Source organism: Primulina eburnea, chromosome 6 (assembly GCF_022965805.1).
Source record: "Primulina eburnea isolate SZY01 chromosome 6, ASM2296580v1, whole genome shotgun sequence".
Taxonomy (NCBI): domain Eukaryota; kingdom Viridiplantae; phylum Streptophyta; class Magnoliopsida; order Lamiales; family Gesneriaceae; genus Primulina; species Primulina eburnea.
In genome coordinates, this window is record NC_133106.1 from 36,548,945 (window position 1) to 36,564,850 (window position 15,906).

General features: G+C 35.4%; 2 protein-coding genes, 3 non-coding genes and 1 pseudogene across 5 annotated transcripts; 2 read left to right on the forward strand and 4 right to left on the reverse strand.

Annotated features, from left to right (window-relative positions):
* Positions 1-1,016: 1,016 nt before the first annotated feature.
* LOC140835531 (protein FAR1-RELATED SEQUENCE 5-like) lies at positions 1,017-3,457 on the reverse strand. Its single transcript, XM_073201020.1, has 2 exons — positions 3,376-3,457; positions 1,017-2,428 (listed from the first exon to the last, which is right to left on the reverse strand). The coding sequence occupies exons 1-2, from the start codon at positions 3,455-3,457 to the stop codon at positions 1,017-1,019; spliced, it is 1,494 nt and encodes a 497-aa protein (XP_073057121.1).
* Positions 3,458-5,456: 1,999 nt separating this feature from the next.
* Positions 5,457-5,535, reverse strand: LOC140835603 (small nucleolar RNA R38). Its single transcript, XR_012118926.1, has one exon. It is a non-coding gene; the product is annotated as a small nucleolar RNA R38 (small nucleolar RNA).
* Positions 5,536-5,638: 103 nt separating this feature from the next.
* LOC140835607 (small nucleolar RNA snoR20a) lies at positions 5,639-5,722 on the reverse strand. The gene has a single exon (XR_012118929.1). It is a non-coding gene; the product is annotated as a small nucleolar RNA snoR20a (small nucleolar RNA).
* A 119-nt stretch (positions 5,723-5,841) lies between these two features.
* Positions 5,842-5,920, reverse strand: LOC140835602 (small nucleolar RNA R38). Its single transcript, XR_012118925.1, has one exon. It is a non-coding gene; the product is annotated as a small nucleolar RNA R38 (small nucleolar RNA).
* A 2,246-nt stretch (positions 5,921-8,166) lies between these two features.
* On the forward strand, positions 8,167-13,468 carry LOC140834896 (metal tolerance protein C4). Its single transcript, XM_073200085.1, has 13 exons — positions 8,167-8,607; positions 8,731-8,782; positions 9,431-9,563; positions 9,664-9,719; positions 10,148-10,262; positions 10,358-10,415; positions 10,527-10,645; positions 11,653-11,772; positions 12,255-12,356; positions 12,437-12,509; positions 12,635-12,702; positions 13,037-13,097; positions 13,170-13,468. The coding sequence occupies exons 1-13, from the start codon at positions 8,322-8,324 to the stop codon at positions 13,283-13,285; spliced, it is 1,359 nt and encodes a 452-aa protein (XP_073056186.1). The 5' UTR covers positions 8,167-8,321; the 3' UTR covers positions 13,286-13,468.
* A 1,220-nt stretch (positions 13,469-14,688) lies between these two features.
* LOC140835532 (exocyst complex component EXO70A1-like) lies at positions 14,689-15,855 on the forward strand (annotated as a pseudogene).
* Positions 15,856-15,906: the final 51 nt, after the last annotated feature.

A 15,906-nucleotide genomic window follows, 5' to 3' on the forward strand; every position in this document is an offset into this window, starting at 1 on the left:
TTATATTTCAGAAATCTTTGGACTAGAACTTATATCTCTTGGTTTTTTGTTTTTATATCGTCTTAAATTTAATGTCACTTTTTGGTTCTCACTTGTATTGCAAACTTGCGTGGATTTTTGTACTCCACTATGGCAATGCTTTAAATTGTTCTCTACAAAATCAGCTATGTCACTCATTAGTTGTATAATATTCGTAAATCATTTTTATTCCTTGATATAACAGCCCTGCTCCAAAAGAGGCAATGTTCAATGATTGTTTAACTTCATTTCAAGTATTGCTTCATTTTGGATCAACTTCCTTTACATTAATCATTTTCGTAACCTTACAAGAATGAGTTCTGTTGTAGTAAAAACGGTTTGAACAATATAATGTAGTTCTAAAATCAACACTAATAGGTTGGGTTGTGGAGAAATATTAGGAATTGAACAAGAGTTTTATTAGTGTGGTGGTACTGCTGAAATAGGTTTGGCTTCTACTGGCTGTTCTAATTCAGTAAAGACTTGGACAATTGGACCTTCTCAGCATCTGCTGACTTCATAGTGCTAAAATGGTGAGCCGTTTAATTTGAAGTTGCTATTTTTTGTATTATTTATTGCATTTAGTAAACTAATTATTTTTTTTTTGGAAATTTTGTGTAACTATAGGGCAAAACATATGTTGTGTTTGTTGGACGCAATCCCGGCGTATATACGTCTTGGGAAGAAACGCATATGCAAGTCAACAAATTTAGTGGAGCTGTACACAAGTCTTATAAAACTAATGAAGAAGCAGTAGAAGCATTTACGACGTACAAGGAAAAACAATCTTGTTCGAGATCGAGTTCAAGGTCCGCTTCAGCGCCCGCTTCAGCTTCCGCTTCAAGTTCTACTACAGCTTCAAGTTGCAACACATCTGCCGACCAATATGAGAAACTAGCTAAACTAATAGATGTCCAGGTAGAGTTAGCACGTGATCAACGGGAGCAATGCTTGAAGGCTGCACAAATATTTGAAGAGATAGAACGACAATTGAAATCTCACAATGAAATTGCACTGTTACGACAATGGATTTTTTCGTAATTAACCACAAAATCATACAATGAAATTGCACTGTTACTTGATCTCTTCAACACAGCATTTGTCACCTCGCTTCTAGAAGTTGCCAATAGCCCGGCACTAAACTTGTGATTGCTAAACGCAGTAGCCCATTTGTATCTCAATGTGTACATACCATTTAACCATTTGTGGCCACTCAGATCGTATTTATCAATCATAGTACTCCATGTGGATTCAAATTCTTCTTCAGATTCACAATGAGTCATGCATTTATTCCACAATCTTTTAAAACTAGAATCACCATTCAAACTACCAAAGTGTGATGGAGCATTTTGGTTTATGTGCCATTGACATAACCGATGGTGTGAATGTGGAAAAATTGTTTCAATTGCATTCATCATTGCTTGGCATTGATCTGTAAAAATTGTTTCAGGTTGTTTCCCATTCATAGAATCAAGAAAAGTTTTGAACAACCATTCAAATGAACTCTCGGTTTCATCTGACATAAATGCCAAGCCAAACAGAACATTTTGTCTGTGCTGATTAATTCCAACGAAAGGAGCACATATCAAATTGTACCGATTTGTGCGATAAGTCGTGTCAACTGATAATATATCACCAAAAAACTCATAATCAACTTCACATCTGGAATCCCTAAGGAAGAAGTTCATGACTCTATTGTCATCATCTAATTGCACATTCCAATAAAAATTTGACTCTTTATTTGACTTGTTTATGAAATGATGAAGTAATGCAGAAGCATCTCCGTTCTCAACTTTCGTTTGTTTTTTTATGCGACCAAGATGATCATATGCATCTTTTCGAATAAAGCTCAAATTCTGTGGTCCTTGTGCTTCATTTATCATATAAGAGACAGCATTAGACACTGTTATCCCAGAATTTACCATGGACTCCAAAATAGATTTTTGAGCATATGAAATATTGCGTGATGATCTCAACAAATGTCTTTGATCAACCGCAAGCATTTCATGATTATGTTCCATGACAAATCTACCGACCGTCCATTCTCCACCACGTTGCCTAGTTATTCTGAGCTTCGCTTTACATTTACTTCTACTTGTCGGCTTCAAGTAAACAGGTATTTGCGCATTAGAACGTTTTTCATCTTTACTACCCTCACAAGAACATTCAAACTCTTTAGCTTGAAGTTCGTTAGTGCCAGGAAAGTAGCGTTGATCACCTTTTTTAACACTAAAACCTTTTGCATGACCATAATTACAATATAGTATATAAGCATCTTCCACACTTTTCACCACTTCACCAACAAATAGTTTACTCTCCAATTGATCTACAATAGAATTTGTAGATAGTACCTCAACATCTCTATGTATTACAGATTCCAAATTTGAAACTCCAACCTCTTCAACATTATCTACCACAAAGTTTATAAGAACAAAAAATCAGTTTGGATAGTATTTGGTTATATTATAAAAGGAAATTAATAACTATGGAAAAATATTACAAGAGTCAATATATCTACCATCGCAATTCAGATCCATTCGTCGTGTTTCAGGTCTCGGTTCAGTCAATGGGATGTATGTAGATGTGTAGCAACCACAGATGGACCAGGATCTAATCTTGTGATGAGCTCAGGAACAACAACAACAATACTCCAGTAAATTCTATGAGACAATAACAAAAAAAAATATTAGTAGTACCAAAGAGCATCGTATGCCAAATAAGAAATATGAGTTAGTTTATCAGTGATTTCGTCCAAATTACAATATAAACTTATAGTTAACATCTAAAACTCTGAAACCAAATAAAATTTACCAAAAACCATCGTAAAGAAATTTTTCCCCAATTTCTATCACTGCAAACAGAAATTCCCAAATATATCACAAAAGTTGAAACTTGAAATTATTGTAATGTACCTAAAAATCACTTCAAAAGCAAACAGAAATTCCAAAATATATCACAAAACACACATTTCCCTTCAACGGGAAATCTACCAACTTAATCCTTGAAAAAGTTTGTATCTTCAACCTAGTGCTCTGGACGATGTACGTCGGTGCTTAGCAGCGCCGCTGGCTTTTTGGTGGAGGTATGGAATGAATTTTAACAATGGAGATGGCAAAACCTGAAAGAAGAGGGAAAATAGCTTTTAGAAATTTTTGACGGGAATTTGAGATGCTCTGTTGAGCTGTTTTCTTTTTTTTAAAAAAAGAAAGAAAGGGTTCAATGTTTAACCATGGTCAAAGAAGAGTCAATTTTTCAAAGTCGATTAGCTGATTTTTTTTTTAAAAACCAAGTGCCACGTGTCATCTTCCCAATGGGTTAGGGCTGTGCCCTAAGGCCAGCATCGAAATATCCCCAAACAAAGCGTATTGTCAGAAGCAGCAGAACACGCGCCACCGATCCCCTTCGCCACAGCCAAGCTCTGGTTGCTACTTGTTTCCATAGTCGTCACTACTGAATCGACAAATATGATAAACTTATAATAACATGTTATAAGTAAAAATTTTATTTTTGTATGACTAAAGTTTAAACAATTTTAGGATTAATTTTATATAATCCTGATATTTACAATAATTACAAAAAAAATACCAGTTAATTTATAAAAATCATGTATAGCTCCTCGATATCAATATTACTTTTATTTTCACTAAATTTAAATTACATGTATATCTCTTGAAGTTTTAGTTTTCTAACAATTGTGCGCATAACTCCGGTGGATAATTTGTAAAATTGACATACATGTCGAGTGAGTTATATTAAATTTTTAAAGTTGTTCTCGACCATTTCGAAAAGGATGGTAATAAAATATTTCACTATTTTATTTTCATCTACAAAATATTTTGTGGAATTTAGCAAAAACATCGGGTCACAAGTTTTTGAAGTTGTTCTCGACCATTTCAGTTCGAATAATCCTCTGTAATCGACTCTTTGTCCCTCAGCCCACGATTCTACCTCCCCTGAGCAAACTAATGAAGTGAAGGAAAGAAATACGTCAGCAAAACCTTCAGAATCAGTAATATTGTAGAGAATAATCTTTATCCTGCCCCGCTTCTCTTGTTTCACTTTGTCGGTAAGTTGGGGCGCCATAAAATTTCATGCCAAAGTCTATGATTAGTCCGGATGTAACGGTTCACTCGAACCCATCAAGAGTGGTGATAGTATCACATCTCTGTCATACAAGCCTTTGTTGAGTGGTGGTTCTTAAGCAACAATTTGTGTCGGAACCGCCGTTACATCGACTTTTCCAGCAGATTTCTTTGTTTGACTCAATTTTGTTAATTCAACTCATGCATGCTCCTTAGTAGAGTTTATCCAACGGGTTTTTTGTGGACAAATGATTTTGATCAAGTTTAACCTCAAAGAAATTCAGATATATTCATTCTTGTCAAATATATGAAGCTGACTGGTAGGCAAACAAACACGTGCACAGACCGTTTAGTTTTATTATATATGAATAGAAAACCTAAAAAAATGCGTGGGGTGGAGAAAAATGGCTTCTCCAATAACTTCGACACCTGAAGAAGAAGATGGTGGCAATCTACCCGTCGGTGTAGGACCTGATTATCACAGATACTCATTCCTCTTCGACCACCACTCTCAGCTAACGTAAAACATCTTCGCTCCATCATGGTCCGCATTTTCCTTGGATTATCATCAAGCTTCCAATCATGAAAACACCTCTTGTCTGCAACAATTGTAAGCGACCGTACATCCATTCTTGTCTTATTACTTAATTTGCTTCTTAATATGTGTGAATCGCTCACTATTATCCATTCTAAACAAATTTTTTAAATTAGGTTTGCTTGCGTGGATACTTTTGCCATGATCTGCTTTCATTTTGAGAAATGCAGGTTACAATGGTCGGTGTTAAAATGTGGCTGTTGTTGGACCTCTATTTGAGATTGTACTCACAAGTACTACAACCAACAAATATTGGGGTAAATTGTAATCTTGTTTTCCAAATTTCCATATCCATATACAACCATAATAATCGAAAAAATATATATACAGCACAAAATAGTATTTCCGCTAGTTAACCAGCAGAGTACAGATCAATTCTTCTCCTAAACTATGCTATTTACAAATAAACAAAAGTTGCAATGGCAAAACCTTGCATTTCCTACAATAGGATGGACATTATCATATATCATATATATGCACAAACAAAATCAACTTACTCATCCATGCAACCCGTGAAATCCATGCTAATCTTTACAAACTTTTCCCTCTTCCTCTTCTTCTTCCTCTTCCTCTTCCACTGAGGATGAGTCTATTGCTGTTGTCTCGTCCTCAGATGAATGAGAAGGTGCATCTTCAGTTAAACATATGATAAATGTATTCATATTTCATAGTAGAATATAGTGTTGCCACATGCCCAAAATAAAATAAACTCAAATACAGAAGGGAAAAAAAATCTTCTGAAAACGAACAAAATTTCAAATGGTTTAGTCAGATAACAAACTTTCAACAGTAATGCATCAGACAGGGATAACTGTGAATTGTTGTCTCATCATCCCCACAGACCGTCAAAATTTCCAAGAAAAAAGAAATATAATGTTGCCATAAAAGAACAGAATCACAATTCATCAACTTAAATCATCCATATCAGTGGATAAGATTCACAGCCTCAGACCGTCCTAGTTCAAAACACTAACAGTTCAACAATTGATGTGTTTCTTCAGTTGTGCTTCCAAGTGTCATCATTGGCCATTTCAGGACTAATTACACAATCAAAGATTCAAAACAAAAAAATACAATTTGCGAAGTAAAATTGCTCTTGGTCGCGAAAAATAGCGCTTTCCCAGAGAAGTACGAATTGCTGCAGCATTTCACGTCAGATTACAAATATTCATCATAACTGATCAGACAGGGATAACTGTAAATGGTTTTATCATCATTCGTGAATATTGCAGACACAATAGTTTACAATTCCTGATGGAAAACAAATAATAAACCCATTCGTCAAAGCTACTTCCAAATCTGTCATTTCAATCCTTACAAGTATGTTTAGCCTCAGTCCGTCCTAGTTCAGATCCAAGTCATCATTATTAGTGATGTTCTATTTCAGGATAACCATGAGATGTCATCACTGGCTTCCTCATGAGACTGGAACCAGCAATGGAGGCATAAATACTATTCATCTGAGTGTCATCACACCCAATGTGAATTGGGCACTCCACTCCAAAGGCAAAGAGTACATAATTTTCCAATTCACGCTCATACATGGGACCAAAACATACACACCCTAGAACTACAAGGCAACTCTAATAAACAAAGGAACACCGATTCAGCCCGTAAAAGTTACAGTGGTAATAATGGTCAATAGTTAAAAAAAAGGCACATGACCCAGAGCGAACTGTAGTTCCTCTTCCCTCCATCGAAGAGAAAAGTCAAATTCCATTTTTCTAAAACTTAAAATATTCTAACAACATTTTTTTCCCTGGACAGCCCAGGTAACGACAAAAAAGACTAATGGGTGTTCGTTCACATACAAAGGTGGAATCTTTGATTTAAACTTGAACGGAAAAATATCATACCCTGTAGCAAAATGCAACGAAGTACAAGATAGCCCAGAAAAATTAAAACAAAACTTGATATGGGAAATGGAAAGCTATCAGATTTACCATTGTTAATGTAGAAAGTAGAGGAAGGCCAGCCATGAAGGGTTGTGATGGACAAATACTCCTCATCAGTTAGGGTGTTGGCGAGCTTTTCAACAATCTGCTCGATTCCGTACGAACTTCTGCGTGGCGGAACCCAATAGGAGGCTCCAGGCACGAAATGCAACCAATCCGGTTTGGATCTCTTGATGATGATGCTATGGATTGCGTCCTCGATCCTCTGCACCGCCCCAGCCTCCGCCTGGCTCAGCTCCTTGCTCTCCGTACGGTCAGACAGGAAACGCTGCACCACAAATCGGAGTCGTACGTGTTTTTGGATCGGAGAGGCAGATCTAGACAGAGATTGAGAGACAAATCTTGCCATACGTTGTTACACCAACTTACACGAATCAACATAGAAAATCTCGATTCCGCGGTCGCATATATAGAGGAGACAACTGTGGCAGAGTAGTAAATTTGTAAATTTGTGAGGGGTACTATAAAAGTTAACATATTGATTTAGGGCTGAGCTGGAAACAACATGATGATGGGCCTTAAATGGACCTAGATAACCAACCAGGCTAAAATTTGAATAATGGGCCAAGACCTCTCCCTTTTTTATCCTCTTAAGAAAATATATTTTTAAAATTTAATTTAAACATAAATTTTTATTATAAAATTATATAATATTAATTTAACTGTAGATAAAAATAAATTTATTTTCTTAATCATATTCAATGTATATTATTTAATCAGTGAGAAAGCTTTTATGTATCTAATTATTCAAGGTTAAATAATTCATATTTAATGTATGTTAATATTTCAGGCTAAAATTTGAATAATGGGCCAAGACCTCTCCCTTTTTTATCCTCTTAAGAAAATATATTTTTAAAATTTAATTTAAACATAAATTTTTATTATAAAATTATATAATATTAATTTAACTGTAGATAAAAATAAATTTATTTTCTTAATCATATTCAATGTATATTATTTAATCAGTGAGAAAGCTTTTATGTATCTAATTATTCAAGGTTAAATAATTCATATTTAATGTATGTTAATATTTCAGGCTAAAATTTGAATAATGGGCCAAGACCTCTCCCTTTTTTATCCTCTTAAGAAAATATATTTTTAAAATTTAATTTAAACATAAATTTTTATTATAAAATTATATAATATTAATTTAACTGTAGATAAAAATAAATTTATTTTCTTAATCATATTCAATGTATATTATTTAATCAGTGAGAAAGCTTTTATGTATCTAATTATTCAAGGTTAAATAATTCATATTTAATGTATGTTAATATACTTATATATATAATATAGAATAATTTTAAATTTTATTTAATGTAAATTTCAAATTTAAAACCAAAAATTATTTTCTATTCAAATTGATAGTATGATCTAATAAATGATTATGAAATGAACGAGGATGAATTTGGACAAAAATATTATATTTTGAGCAAATATAGTTTTTGGAATAAAAAATATAAAAGACTGATACAAAAAGTTATTTATTGTATTTAATTTAATATATATGTAATTTTACTATTAATATGGAAGAAGAGGTATTCCAATTCCTAGAAAATTTGCAAATGGCGGAACCCTAAACAATTTTTCGAAAGGGTTAATTGAGGAGAAAGGTTGTCCAGATCATTGGATCATAATTTGCTTGTCGAGTGTACTGTGATTTATCGATAAATGCGACGCTCTCGTATTCTGTCTCGCCTTCGTCTTGGCCAATTTCGTCACCAGCACAGCTTGTCGAGCTGCTCCGTCTCCCAAATTATTACCACCGAGGAGAATCCGGTTTTACCGGAGAACCAATCAGTCCATCTTCAAAACAATTTTGTTACCGATTTTCCTGCACAAAGGCAGAGATTTGCGCCATTTGGGATATTTTTTAGGTCGAATTTATCGTCTATCCTGCATTCAGCTGACTTGATTTTACCTTGTCGTAGTTACCACCAGCGTCATGTCACACGAAGTAAGCGAGTTCCCCCTTTTTTCTAATGGACTTAAATCTTGATTAGTCTTTATCATTGTTACTATAATGGTAATTATCATACGAGTTTAATCCTGGTACTGTAATTTTCCGGTTTTGCTACAGGTTTTCTCACTAGAGCTAAAAAAATCGAGCCTATCGAGGTGGATGGTCACAGGTAATTTCTGGCGGGTGTCCCTCTCATTTTTTGTGAGGTTTATTAAGTTCTTGCTTCGTTTCTGAAACTTGAAAAAATAATGACTTTAGACAATATTTATCCTGTTAGTCATTTTACATGCTAAGTTGTTGTGGAATAGTTGCTTCACGTTCCTTTTCCAATGTTTAAGTGAATGGAAATTGTTGAAGGAAAAGGCGTTCCTAGTATGATGTCTTATTTTACTGTAATACATGATGATTTTTTGTTGAATGAAGTGCCTTTTCCAGTATTCTCGTTTATTTCTCCATATGCTGTTTCCCATTAGTAAACAGGTCTAACATGCAATTATTTCCTATTTCTTCTTTCATATTTTTAACCTATCATTTAGTTGTAAATGTATCTCGTTCAAAACTTATGGATAATTCAATATTTTGTTTTTCCCAGGAGTATTTGCATTTCTTGAGATATGACAGGTTAAAATTTTGTAATCATACATACCCACCTTTTTTCCTGATTGTCGATGATTGAATTTTTCAATTTCCTTTCGGAAACCCACTTGCTCACTTGTTTGCAAATGTTCTCCTGTAAAAAGTTTTCTGGATTGAATTTTTTATATTGCAAATCTTTTGGTCTGTTTTCCATGCCCGCCCACCCGATTTGTTTTTTTAGCCAGCGAGCAGTGACAACAGCATTATGGTGCAACTTTCTTGTGTTTTCTCTCAAATTTGGTGTCTGGTTATCAACTTCAAGTCACGTTATGTTGGCTGAAGTCGTGCATTCTGCTGCAGATTTTGCAAATCAGGTCACTGTTTTCTTTTTTGTAATTTTTATTTTATTTTGTATCATTTATTTAGTGTTTACATTATTGCAGAAACAAAGAATAATTCGTGCTTATTTTACAGGCTCTTCTCGCATATGGTTTGAGTAGTTCACGACGTGCCCCCGATGCTTTGCATCCGTAAGTATTCCTTAGGATCATATAGAGTTAGCATCATGAACTTGAAGGAAAAAAATAGGTTGCTTCAATTTCATTTGAATCTGTTAAGATCTCCGTCTCACACCTAAGCTTATTGTGATGGTTACAAATTCCATATTTTTACTATCCAATTCTATGAAGGATATATATATATATATATATATATATATATATAAACACACACACACACACACACATATATAGGGCTTAAATTGGAGGATCAACACTGGCACCATGGATATATATATATATATATATATATATATATATATATATATATATATATATATATATATATAACTCCTTTCATTGTGATGAAGCACCAACATTAGTAAATTCGGATATTGTATAATTGGAAGGAAAATATGGTGGTCTAAAAATGTTGAACTTTATGCCTTAAATTATCTCAGATACGGCTATTCCAAAGAAAGATTTGTTTGGTCTTTGATATCTGCTGTCGGTATATTCTGTCTTGGCTCTGGGGCAACAATTATTCATGGCATTCAAAACTTGTGGACTTCTCTGGTAATGTACCATGGCAATTGTTAAAAAAAATCATTTTGCTAAATGATATTATTTTTCCAAGGATATCTGATGTAAAATTAGCATTTTCTTTTCAGCCTCCTGAACATATAGAGTATGCTGCTTTAGTGATTGGCGGGTCATTCATCATAGAAGGTGGGATTCTCATTTTACATGTTTGGCCTGCTGGACTTATTACAAATCAGTTTTTCATTATTCGTTTATACGTTTAGTTATTAGATAGATTGAATATTGCTTTTGTTTCAGGTGCTTCTCTTGTTGTGGCCATCCATGCTGTTAGAAAAGGTGCTGCTGCAGAAGGAATGAAAGTGAGAGATTACATCTGGCGAGGTCATGATCCAACGGCTGTTGCTGTCATGACAGAGGTTATAGCTTGCTAATTTTGGTAGTTCACATTCTCGAGTTTATTAAGAGTGAAGTAGCATAGAGTAAAGATTCATAATGATTGGAAACTATGTTGCATGGATACGGGTACGAGTATCGTATCGAATACGATACGGATACGGCGACACGTCAAAATTTGAAAATATAAGACACGATACGGTTAGGATACGACAATCATTAAAATATATATAAATATTATATATATTTATATTTATATAAATTTACTATTGAAAAAAAAAATTATAGATATAGATGTAATATTTCATTAATCATAATATCTGAAGTACAAAATATTAATGCAAAATTCATCATAAGCAAGTAAAAAGAAATCAAACATCCATATCGGTTGAATTGAGAGACGCTTGAGCAGAAATGGGATGAAAGAGATGGACAAATGTATTTAGGGATTTAAAAGCTCATCCTAATTTATTTTAAAATATTTTCCTTTTAGTCCTTTTTTTAATTAACCCCAAAAACTTTTAAATATTTGCAATTTTATCCAAACGTATCCGAAAAACGTATCCACGTCGTGTCCTCGCCGTGTCCAAAACGTATCCGGATGGTCAATCCTGAACAAAGTCAACGACACAGATTTTGAGGTATCCGACACGCGTATCCGCGTGTCGTATCCGTATCCGTGTCGTATCTGTATCCGATACTTCAAAAAAAAATTTAAGGTATTGCTATGCATTCATCTGATGCTACATTTCATGTCATATTTGTTGATATTTGAGGGCATAGATATTTATAATGTGACAGTGGAACATACTAAAGGGCAGAAGAATTGTTTTCTTCCAGCTATTGTGAATTATATTTTGTTGCATGGTAGGAGAAAATCAGATGTTTTCTTTAAGAGATGGTATTTGCTTGTATTTAGAAATTTCGCTGAAGGCTTGACTGCTATAACTGTCATTTTGTTGGAGACCATAAGCAAGAAAACAATATTCTCAAGTTATGTTGTATCTTTGCATCGATTTCAATTATGCAGGATGGTGCCGCCGTTACTGGACTGGCCATTGCTGCTGCATCACTGGTGGCTGTTAATGCCACTGGAAATGCAATTTATGATCCCATAGGTTCAATTATAGTGGGCAACCTTTTGGGCATGGTATGTATTTATTAACTTTGTGGCACCAACTCCTGATCTGCATTTTTGAAGATTACTGTTCAAAAGAATGTCAAGGAATTAAAAGAAGCACTAGCATATAGTTGTATACAATTGGTCATTAATTGTTTTTAATCTTTTATTTGGATTAATGTATAAATGGTTAAGAAATAATCAATCATTAAAGCTTATTGGATGGTTTTTAGATTGCAGAATAGTTTTTCAGAAAATAATCAATCATCAATCATTAAAGATTTTAATAGAGTACATCTCAGTGTCATATTAACTACCAATTGGGATTGGTGTGTCGGAGAAGAACTTGCTCAATGACTATGGAAAATAGCGGGAATGAGAATTTTGCAACTTACGTGTAACAATTTGAAGGCCACTTAAATTTTTCTTCCTTATTCATCTTTGCAAGATTGAAGAATGGGGAACAGCTTTTGTGAATTTGTGAGCCTTAATTTATGACGTATACTATGCAGGTCGCAATATTTCTGATTCAGAGGAATCGTCATGCTTTGATTGGTAGAGCGATTGATAACAAGGATATGGAGCGAGTTCTTCACTTTCTCCAAAATGACCCAGTACTTGGAAATACGAACTCCTAATTTTCTTGCTTGTAACAAATGATATCCAGGCTGAACGCATGGTGTTTTTGCCGTAGGTTGTCGATTCTGTTTATGATTGCAAAAGCGAGGTGATCGGGCCCGGGTTTTTCAGATTCAAGGCCGAAATAGGTAATAAATTGGTTTTTATTTTAAAAAATCATCTTGGTACACATGGTGCAGCTTACTTTTGGCTGTTGATAGTCCCATCTCAGTTTTCCACAGTTTCTGAATGATATAGTTTAAGTGTATCACAGACTTCAATGGAGTAGTGCTGGTGCAAAACTATCTAAAAAGAACTGGGCGTGAAGAGTGGGCTAAACAGGTGATCTCTCAGTCCTAAACTTTCTGCACTTCAGAGATCTGCCTTCTAAAATGTTTCTCGTGGACTGATTACTATCTATGTGTATTTCTTTAAATTTCTTTTCTCATGAGGGTGGATTGTGAAATAATGACTGTTGTTAATTTTCATTTCATACCAGAACTGTGCAGCTGTGGAACACGAGAGAAACAATAGCATAAACTTGCATATCTACTTCTCATACCTCTAATATCTTGCTTTATTCCTGTTGACTCTTTTTAGCATTTTGCTGTGTTGTTCTACTAATAATGATTCAACATTTATCCCATGCTGATTCATGTGACGGTGATCTGATCAGTTTCGAGAGGCTGCCAAGCAAGGAGATGATTCTGCATTGCTCAAGATCATGTCAAACTATGGTATGCTACACAATAAGCAATTACAATTTCTCAGTGTAGTCTAACAACCGTGTTAATTGTACGTTGTGGCAGGTGAGGAGGTTGTCACAGCTCTTGGGAGTGAAGTAGATCGACTGGAAAAAGAAATCCAGGAAATAGTTCCTGGTATTAGGCATGTAGATATTGAAGCGCACAATCCAATCCTATAAGCCCATCACCCTGATAATAACATGTATTTTTTGTTGTGGCACTCATAAATGAGCCAATAAATTTGTTCACTCCAGGTGATATCAATAGGTACCCATTGTATTTGGGTACTGCCTAATGTGAATAATGAATTATTATATACTTGAAGCTGGATGGCGTAACATCGGAAGTTTGATTTTCTCGTTGCCATTGCTAGCAAATATGTATGTTAAAATTTGAGTTGAATGTTGTGGATGAGTCTGAGATGAGTAAAATGCAGGAAAGAACTTATGTTTGACTTGATAAACAAATTTACTTATGTTGCATTAATATGAGGAAAGGCTCTTTTAACTGTGGGCAGGTGTAGATTCTTACCCTGGCGATAAAGTTTTGTTGGAATCTGGTAGACTTGTTTTCACTTCGCTTGTTGCCGTTAGGTAAAGAAACGATGTAACGAGGAAGAAAAGGAAACTAAATTTATATCCGGTCTACATTTTTGTTCTAAAACCACAATAACCTTAATCCAAGGAGGAAGATTTTCACGGAATGGATAGCTTAATTTCTGCTCGAGAAATTCTGAAGAGCAGGATAGAAAAATCCAGGAACATAGGCCTGCTTTGATAATGTCTCAATGGTCATGAAATTATTCATAGAAAAACATCCAAGGCGCTGATGATGATTGGCACCTTGATAACATCTTAAAAGTCATGAAAATATTCATGGAACTGCAGGGGAGAGGCGTTTGTGCATGCCAAAATGGTGGGGTTTTGGCTTCTGCCCTTGACAAGTGGGAGGGTGCATATATGCATCTTAATGGCTATAATTCTCTATTTCCGCCCAGGAATATGAGGATTACCCGAGTCTATCGCACTTTGCAGTTAATGTTAGCAGTCTATTACTGAAGTACGGGCAGCTACAAATGAAGCCGTACGGGCAGCTACAAATAGGCTTCATATCAATATTGGCTGGGGTCCGGAGTGCTAATGTTCAAGCTACTATACAAGCCCTCGGTACCGATTATGTTGCAATACAATTATCTGAATTTGACACAGTGCAAATTGTGGAGGGCTACCTTGATATGTGGGATGAACACATGGAGTTTTTTGTGAGATATTTGTGACAGATGGATTAACCCCCGAGGGTTCCACACAGAGCCGTCCCAAGCTCCGGCGTGAAGGGAGGTAAATCAGGGTTATGCATCGGCAGCAGGTACTCAGAGGAGAGGTTGGCGCGATTCACCATAAAGGAGAAGCCGAGACTCGAACCCTTGCCAACATGGATTAACAGTCTTTCACTCCAAGCCCTTACCACACGGCTTATGTCCCTGAGGGCGACAGATGGAATACAAGCTTTGCAATTAGGTGTACAGGAAAGCTGGATCCGAGGTACGGACTAACATCTTTGCAATTATTACATCACAATGTGACCCAATGATATTTTCAACTTGGGAAGCAGTGTTACTAAATGCTAGAAGGATGCAATCAAGCTCTTGATGCTGCTGAAAATATTTGGCACGTTAGACAAAAAGCGGTTAAGCTTCAACCAACTGTTCGGTGGGAAATCTTGCGTAGAGATTTGAAATCATATGAGGGATCTTGTCAAGAAAGTTGTTGAAGGGACATATGAAATGTTCCGGGAACTTTTGACGCAACCAGTCCACCACCAGATGGTAGTGTCCTGAGAACAGTTTGCTCCGTGACTGGAATACTGCAACCAGCTTCTCGATTATGACAATAGCTTAATTCTTAGGCGTATTTTGGAGATGCATCAAGAATGGAACAACAAAAGATTAGAAGAGGGCCTGCTTTTCAGTGAAATCAGCAAACATAATGGGGGCACTTGAGCTCAATTTAGAGACCTGGGCCAAAAAATAGTTGTCGGTACTTGTGCAACAATACCAGTGGGACCAAGCTTGGAGAAGTAATGGGCCATTCTTGGTCGTTGGGAAAAAAAATCGATGGATTATTATGCTGCTTTGTATTTGAAACAACATTGGGAGAAACTATTGGTGGTTTTAGGCGAAGAGGACCTAGTGCTGTTCGATGGGGCAGGGCCATCGATCGTGATCTGGTCAGGAGAAGAATTGGTATGTTCTGTGATGCCTTTGATGACATGTATAAAAAGCAATCCAAATGGGTACTTTCGGATAAAGTGTTAAGATTGAAGACATGCCAGATTATTGAAAAGGCTATGGTTCCATCTTATAAGAGCTATTTGCAAAAAAAAAATTGCCCGAGTTTGATATGGGAAACCATGTAAGGTACACAGCTGACGGCCTAGAGAATTTAATTAATTCTTTGTTCCAGATGAAACTGGGAAACTTTGAAGGCATGAATTGCAAAGATATAATTGGCATAATGAAGAATGTTGTTATCGATCACTTCTCATCCACCCCCGCAGCAGCATGATTTGATTGACCAAAACACTCTCTCTTACACCAGTATAACTCGATACAGAATATGACTAAGCAATCTTTCTCGTTGAAAGTTCTCCGGAAACGGGATTTCCATTTTATTAGCTCTCAGTATAGAGATTTATTTGCGATAAAGCATCTAAATCCTCATTCCTCAGTCCTTCAATAGAGGGATTTCATTATTACTTTGGCCATTGTGTTTAAAGATAGTTGCTCGATATAATACATTGT